Source organism: Papaver somniferum, chromosome 2, assembly GCF_003573695.1.
Source record: "Papaver somniferum cultivar HN1 chromosome 2, ASM357369v1, whole genome shotgun sequence".
Taxonomy (NCBI): Eukaryota; Viridiplantae; Streptophyta; class Magnoliopsida; order Ranunculales; family Papaveraceae; genus Papaver; species Papaver somniferum.
Window position 1 is genome coordinate 9,968,413 of NC_039359.1, and position 8,454 is coordinate 9,976,866.

Consider the following 8,454-nt stretch of genomic DNA (forward strand, 5'->3'; position numbering starts at 1 on the left):
TTATTGATCGTTTCCTTCCATTTCCATCTTCTTTTTCATCTTCCTCTCTCTATGACGATTCATCAAATCTACTTGTTGGAGCCTCATTTGCTCGTAAAATTGCGCAATAAATTCCTCAGCTTTCGCATCAATGTACTCATCCCCGCCGAAAAAATACTCATCGTCATCATTATTGGACTCTCCATTCTTATCAAGCTCTTGAAGATCTTGAGCCGAAGCGTAACGGCTCATGCTATCAGCGACCGAGCTAGATGAGGATGGTGTGTCTGGGTGATATACCCGAGGTGATAACATTGGTGGTGAAAAAACTCCATCATGTGGTGGTAAGTTATCATTCTCCACATTAGGGAGAATGGTAGCCTCATCATTACTACCAGTTATCAATGGTGGTGGAGAGTTTTGATTCGAAAGGCCTTGATGATGCAATGGACGCATTGCACACACGAGTTTCTTCCATATTCCCTTAGAAGCAACGTCGACATGTACTGGTTTCGATTTCTTGTTGGACTGACCACGTAGCATAAACAAAGCTACCTTAAGCATTTGAAACCTGCTACGCTTTTTTTGTTTCCCATTTTTGTTGTCAACGTTGTTGCTCTTCTCGTTGCTGGTTATTGCATTGGTGGTGGTGATGATGGCGGTGTTGACAGCTTTTTTTTCCATTAATGAATGCGAGATCTAGAGAGACAGAGAGATAGAGATCTTATGCAGTTTTGTGAATGTTTTGAAAAATCCCCTACCCTGCGTCAAGCAGGGTTAGAAGAAAGAAGCTGTAAGAAAGGAACCCAAAACACAAATGCACACAATTTATAAGGCAGAACAAGGCCCATGACAGTTTTTGTTTACAAAATTGCCCATTTCAGTTTCATAACAGAACAAAGAAAAATAGCTGCCATTATTGTGAATTAACGGAACTTAAGGGGGTAAAATGAGAAAGAAAAGATAGCTAAAGTTTGCTGAAAATAAAAACGTAGGAGCGGTAGAAGTGGCAGGAGAAACGGAGTGTGTGGTCATCAGCTGAGTTTTGATGAGAAAAAGTCTCACAAGTGAGTTGTTTGTGAATGTACATGCATGAGAAAGCAGAGATTGTGGGTCTTGTTGGTTTCGTCGAGTACTGCTAACTTTTTTCCTATCTTAATGCATAAGCAAGTGTATTTCATGCCAAATACATGGTTTCTATTTCCATACTTATTTATGGGTCACACTGATCTCATCTCAAAAATCTATTTCTTTTGATCCTATATAGGCATATAGCTGACCCGGCCACACTCATAGTTCATAGGTTAGGGTGGTTTATGTTTGAATACGCGCATGGGGTTAGATAACATCAAATGTTTGCATTGTATACTGCCAAAGGAGTTGGTGACTTGTTCGGATGCCATATTGAAATCCATGGTAGGTATTATTGACCTTGAAAATGACAAGGTTGTCTGAGCTTTGCAGTCTCCGGAAAAGGTCGAAGTACATATCCAATTTTATTTTATTTTTAACGAAAAACTTATATCATATTAATCAGAGAAAAATAGAAATCACATAGTTTCCATTTACTGCAGCTCCATTGCGAAGAAATTTGTAATTATTTATGCTACTAGCAAGAATAAGAAGGGAAACAACGGGTCTAGCTCCCTGGTTGGTTTAAATTTTTCAAAATAGTTTCCATTTACTGCATTGAAAGATTGGCAGTAGAGATCCATTTCCTCCATTACAAGCTGAAGTCATGATTCTCCAAAATCTTGAATAAGGAGTTCCATTTGATATTGTCAAACATTTTCTCCGTACCAATCTTGCAAAGTGTCCCAGGTTTATGTTGCTTTAATTTTGAGTCGCATTCACTTGCAATTAATATTCCATGCAAGATCTGCTTGCCTTCAGTGAAAGGACCTTGGAGTTCATATAATGAGAGATGGTTTGACCCTTTTCGGTTTTTCTGTTAGCTTTGAAATGATCTTGTAAATACTACTAATAAGGCTCAAATGTATGAAATGGCTAAGGTTTAAGCGTGTCTTCTTTCTTGGGACCAAATATATAAACGAACAATTCACTCACCAGGCAACAACCTAAAGGGAGTGAAAAATCATGAAACACTACCACTAGATCATCTTTAATGATGTGCCAACATCTGTCATAAAATTCTAAAAAATTATCTGGACCTGGTTTTGTTATGCCTACATATCAATTACGTAGTTTATTTAATTCTTCTTCAGAGAAAATGTCTCCAAGCATTTTATTTTGAACCTCAAAAACTTGTTGAAATGTTTTTTTATTTAAATCTGAAAACTGATATTGCTCATTAAATAAGATAGTGGAAACATATTTTTGAGTCACAAAAGAGATTTTTGGCCTTAAATAAATCCGGATCATGGGGTAGATTTTGTAGCATCATATAAATGTTAGCTCACCGAGAAAAATTTTAGGTTAATTTTCAGATCAATTCCCAAGAGAGTCAACTAGATAATCAGACTCAATCAAGGAAAATACATCCAAGAGTTATATCTCAATTTCTCAAATCAATCTGCAATCGAACGGATAGAAATTTGTGAGACGGATTAACTTGGATGGTACCAAAGACCAATATCCAAGTGTCAATCAATTTATATCAACAACCAAAGGTTGGATTATCTAATTGATTGAACTTCGCACAACCTGTGATATTTCAATTATATAAAATTATAATGCAGAAAAGAAATAACACAGACACCAGAAATTTTGTTAACGAGGAAACTGCAAATGCAGAAAAACCCCGGGACCTAGTCGAGATTTGAACATCACACTGTATTAAGCCGCTACAGACTCTAGCCTACTATAAGTTAACTTCGGACTGGAATGTAGTTGAGCCCTAACCAATCTCACACTGATTAAGGTACAGTCGCGTTCCTTACGCCTCTTGAACCCTTAGCTGATCTCACCCACAACTAAGAGTTGTTACGACCCAAAGTCAAAGACTTGATAAACAAATCTGTCTCACACAGAAAAGTCTATTGAATAGATAAATCTGTCTCCCACAGAAATACCTACGAGTTTTTTGTTTTGTCTTTTGATATATTAAGGTGAACATGAACCAATTGATACACCGAACTTGTATTCCCGAAGAACAACCTAGTAATATCAATCACCTCACAATAATCTTAATCGTATGTAGCGAAACAAGATATTGTGGAATCACAAACGATGAGACGAAGTTGTTTGTGACTACTTTTTATCTTACCTATCGGAGATTGAATCTCGAGCAAATCTTAGAGAAGACAGTACTCAATACGATAGAATAAAGTAAGATCAGAACATGCAACTACGGAGAAAATAGTAGGGTCTTGCTTCAGAATCCCAATGAAGTCTTCAAGTCGTTAACCTATAATGGTTTTAGAAAAACTTAGGTTAAAGGAGAATCGACTCTAGTCGCAACTAGTATCACACATGAGGTGTGGGGATTAGGTTTCCCAGTTACTAGAGTTCTCCCTTATATAGTCTTCAAATCAGGGTTTGCAATCAATTTTACCTTGGTAACAAAGCATTCAATATTCACCGTTAGATGAAAACCTGATTAGATTCAAGCTAATATCTTTCAACCGTTATATTGAACTTAGCTTGTTATACACAAATGAAATGTACCTAAATGTGCCTTCATCAATTGGGTAACCGTACCTAAACGTGTACACTTGGTTGGCTCAACAATAGTTAACCGAAGTTAGCCATATGAACACTTTCATATCAACCTTGTTCATCTTTAACACAACTAGTTCAAATGACTCAAATGAAATTAGTTATAGAGGTTTTCAATTGTTTATATTCTCATAGAAGTATAGAAGACACAATTGAAACAAAATCGATTTTGATTCACTCGAATCGATTCATGAACCTTATAGCCACGGTTTTCAAAAGATTGCATTCCTTATTATATAAATGTATTTGTTCACGAATAAACCGATTTAGAACTTAACCAACTCAAGTATGCAAACGAGTACGCATACTTAGAGTTCCAGACTTGGTCTGTCCGCCAGTATGCAAACGGGTATGCATACTGCTGTTCACGACCGAACTCAGTTGAATTAGTATGCAAAGGGGTATGCATACTAAATTCCCGGACTTGAGATGTTAAGATGATACGCATACGGGTATGCATACTAAGTCCCGGGACTTCAACTGTTAAACCAGTACGTATACGAGTATGCATACTATGGTTCCCGGACTTGATGTAACATGCAACAGTTAGCATACAAGTACGCATACTATGTTATATCCAATCAATGGTTAATTGTTCTAAACTCCATTTTAATCATTGAAACATTCCTAGAAGACGGGAATAGCTGTCTCACACAAACTATTAGCTTCAAAGCAATTTTCAACTGATCAATAGATCAATACGAAACATTCTGAGTCTACATCAAATGACTGTCTCACACAAATCATGTAAGATGTTACTAGGTGATTTTGACATGATCATTTTTTGACTTTCTTCAAGAATAAAAGATGGACTTGGTTTAAGCGAAAGCTTACCAACACATATTTCGATAAATATATAACTGAGTCAAACTCAGCTCGAAATATCAAATGTGTATAAAATAAAGTCTATATAACTATACGACTTTTGTCTCAATAGGATATAGAATAGAAATAGACTTCTGAGTGATAGATGAGTTCAAGTCTCCATATACCTTTTGTTGATGAAGTTCCACAAGCTACCCTTAGTAGTTCTTCGTCTTCATTCGATGAACACAATAAAGTCTAAATCTCAACTATACATTCTATCCTAATATGAGACATAGCTATAAGTAGACTAGAAATCAAGACTTCTAGTTTTGGCAAATAAACTTGACAAGCAAGCTTGAGATAGCAACGGTTCCGAGTTCAACCGAGCAGTGCTCTAACAGTATCAGACTGATTCAGACACCGAATCCAGTTGTTCTCAACCGATTTAGACACATGTGTTACTGTTACTGTTACCTCGTTACTTTGTAGTTGATTAAAACCTTGAGAAATAGTTAGATCTCTTAATGATCCTAACACTTCTGCTTGATGTAGATTTGTTAATGGGTTTGACTTTGCTTTCAAATCAAATATGACCATTTAGCTTTGTTACCTTACCTTACCTTTGTTATCTTTGAATCGGGTACTAGAAATAGTTAGAAGTCAGTTAAAGAATTTATATTGTAACTCTTTAGTTAGCTATGTTTTTGGGTAAATCTTTGAGTTCAACACAGCAACTCAGTTATGTAATATTATTAATATAAATTAGGGTTTTATGAAAGAAAGAAAAAAATGGGGTAAATTTCATGCTACGGGCGGTCAAGTTTCCTATAAGGAAATAAATTTGGTTATCTAAATCGCAACGCATATTTTGAGTCATAATGGTAGTTGTCGAGTCAGTTATTAATACATATTGGGTCACCATCGTAGATTATGATTTACGGTGCAGAATTTGGATCACAACATATAAGTATGTAGAATTTATAGGTCACTCATCGTTGGGCAGATGCTTTCCTTGAGCATACTTAGAGTAATTATTCAATTATTAGGTCACCATGCAGACTTCAAGACATGTGAATCATGTGGAAAGTTTAAGGTTAAAACCGCACATTTTAGATTACCTTGTAGATTTCATACGAAGGGATATATTTTCATCACAAACACATTTTTTGAGTCGGTTAAAAGTCCATACAGAGGTAAAATGCAAGGCCACAATGAGATAATGAATTAGGGAACGGATTATGGTCATTATACTCATAGATATTGGGCCACATAGCAGATTTTGAGCCAAAAAGTGTATATTGAGTCATGACGAATATTAGGATCAAATTATTTGTTTGGAAATTAGCTCAAAAAGATCTTCCAACTAATTCTAGACAAGGAGCGCATAATACAGACATAAATACAGAGTGCCCAATGTGTAACTCACAGGAGCAAGAAACAAAACAACATCTAATTCGTTTCTTCCTTTTGAAAGAGCTATATGGTTTGGTCTCTGTATAAGCAGTGAACACAAGAATTTGTACAGACTCAATTGAAAATTGGATAAAGGAGTGGATCACAAACCAGACTTCAAAATATTATCGGATAAAATCGCAACCATATCCTGGTTCATTTGGAAGTATAGATGTTCGGTAGTGTTTGACAAAATCATTCCAAATCTGAATAACCTCATAGATCAAATAAAGAAATTCTTGCTTCATACTCCTCAGGAAAAGATTCAAAAGACATCGATGATTCAAAGAAGTATTGACTCTTAGGAGAAATGGTATGTCTTATCGTCGGACTGGATAATATTTATCGATGTTGCTTTTAAAAATAAAAACTCCACCATGGGATGTGCTTTTATACTTTATTCTTAGACAATGAAACTCTCATGCACATTTCGGCAGGATCGGAGTGGGCTTCCTCAGCTTTTCATGTAGAATCAAAAGCTTTGCTAAAAGCTTTTACTTGGCTAAGTGAAAACATATTATCTAGTGTCTCACTCAATAGTAACTGACTGCAAAATCTTGGCGGATACAATAAACAAGGCTTGCAAAGATTCTCCTTGGAATGCGGAAAATACCATACAGGCTACGTTCTTTATTATGGAAAAACTCCCACAAGTTAAGGTGAAATATATAAAAACGAAATATAACTCTGCGGCGGATTACATTGCAAAAGAAACGCGTCTAAAACATCTTCGACACATATCAGCCCAGATTCAACAAAAAGTTTTTAAATCTAATGTTGGTTCTAATGTTTTGATAAAAATGAGCTTGTAAATCTTTTGTACTATATTTCTTGATTAATACAATTTATCCTTCTCATCAAAAAAAAAAAGTCATGACGAATATTTGCATCTACGACAACAGTGGCAAAAAAGAATTATGAAAATTTTCGTCTCATTGTGACGTGCAGTGTGCAACATTTAACCGTTTAGGAAATTGAAATAAAGATCAATCAGTTAATATAAACACGAGAATCATTGACTGGTGTGACGGTTCTCATGCTTCCTTCCACTGTGGAGATAGGGGTTCGAACCCTGTAATCGATAGAATCCACCCCAATTTAAAAAGATTGGATATAATCTAGGGACTAATAGTCTAAGCCTCCAGGGTATTTTAAAAAATTCTACTGCATTACAAATTTCTTACTGCTTACTGCATTACAATCAGTTAACGTAAACACTGCTTACTGCATTACAAATTCTAAATTTCTTGTACACAGTTATGAAACTTCTGATCATCAATTCAACAATTAGACGCTTTAAGCACATGGTCTAATTATTTAGAGACTTGGTAAAAGAACTAATCATCAAATTTGATTAAGTCTACCAAACGCTTAATCAAACGATACTGCATCCACGTTATTAAGATGCCTAAATACTTGGATACACTGCATTTTCATTTCTAACTCAAACCTTGTAATCCAATCAAACACTTCTCTCGGTAATATAAGAAATGGTTACGTACAGATCATCGAATAATGATAAGTATAACTTCTCCCTAATACACGGTTAGAAGAATAACAAGTTCTAATTGTGTGCGTCTCTCTCTTGTTATTGCGAAAAAGCTTAGGATTCTCTATCTGAAATGCTAAATGAAATCAGGAAGAAGACAAATATTTGCTGAAAAAAACAACAAAAGTCTACTTGCTTTCTAGATGCTGTGGAGGATTATAATAATACAGAGATTATACAGCTGAATACAACTTCCTACCAAAATTTCCAACTAATAATTTTTCATTTTCAGGTTTTTATGTGTGTCCCACTCTTCAATTAGTCTGCCATTATTGCCCTTCAACATCCTTTACACACTAAGAAACGACCCCATCGTTCATGTCGCTTAAAATGATAATACTATGTATTGGTCAAGTGGTTTTGATCTAGCAACAATACTAGGAATATATGAATAATAATTAGTCAAATTTTTTTATTTATAAAGTTTTTCCACAAATATCATTACAAGTTTACAACCGTAAAATGTGTCGGAGTGCTGCTCGATCAATAATACTCAAACAACTTGGAAATAAAGATGTAGAAAAGCAGTTGTACGAAGAAAACCGCACAAACATTCTTCCAAGCTGAAATAGAGTGTTCTGGTTTTCCATCCAACAGCTGTATGCATATTGGAATTCAACTACCATTCTCTCTAGACTCTAATCATTACTAAGAAAGGGAGTAATGATTTTTGGAGCCTTGTAAATGGTGTTGTAGAGCAGGGATATATTTGGCAATAAAACGGCACAACCAGCTGACAACTACCGCGTACAACCCATGTCTTTCCTGGAAGCTCTCACCGTCCATATTCTGCGTTTCCCCAAAAACAACACATAACTATATGGGCACATCACCGCGTATCAAAAAGTTATAGAAAAACCTCGTATAAATATAGCCGTTAATCTTCATTTCCTCTTTATTCAATCAAAACATTCTTCATTTTCTCACACACCATTACCTCAAACTCTAATCTGTCACAACCTACTAGAACTGAAAGTCTGAGAAAATAA

At 35.5% G+C, this 8,454-nt stretch overlaps 1 protein-coding gene across 1 annotated transcript; it reads right to left on the reverse strand.

Annotated features, from left to right (window-relative positions):
- LOC113350640 lies at window positions 1-663 on the reverse strand. The gene has a single exon (XM_026594774.1). The coding sequence runs from the start codon at window positions 661-663 to the stop codon at window positions 1-3; it is 663 nt and encodes a 220-aa protein (XP_026450559.1).
- Window positions 664-8,454: the final 7,791 nt, after the last annotated feature.

Excerpts from the sequence above, each read along its gene's own strand:
- LOC113350640 (XM_026594774.1), bottom strand. The coding sequence starts at position 663 with ATGGAAAAAAAAGCTGTCAACACCGCCATCATCACCACCACCAATGCA.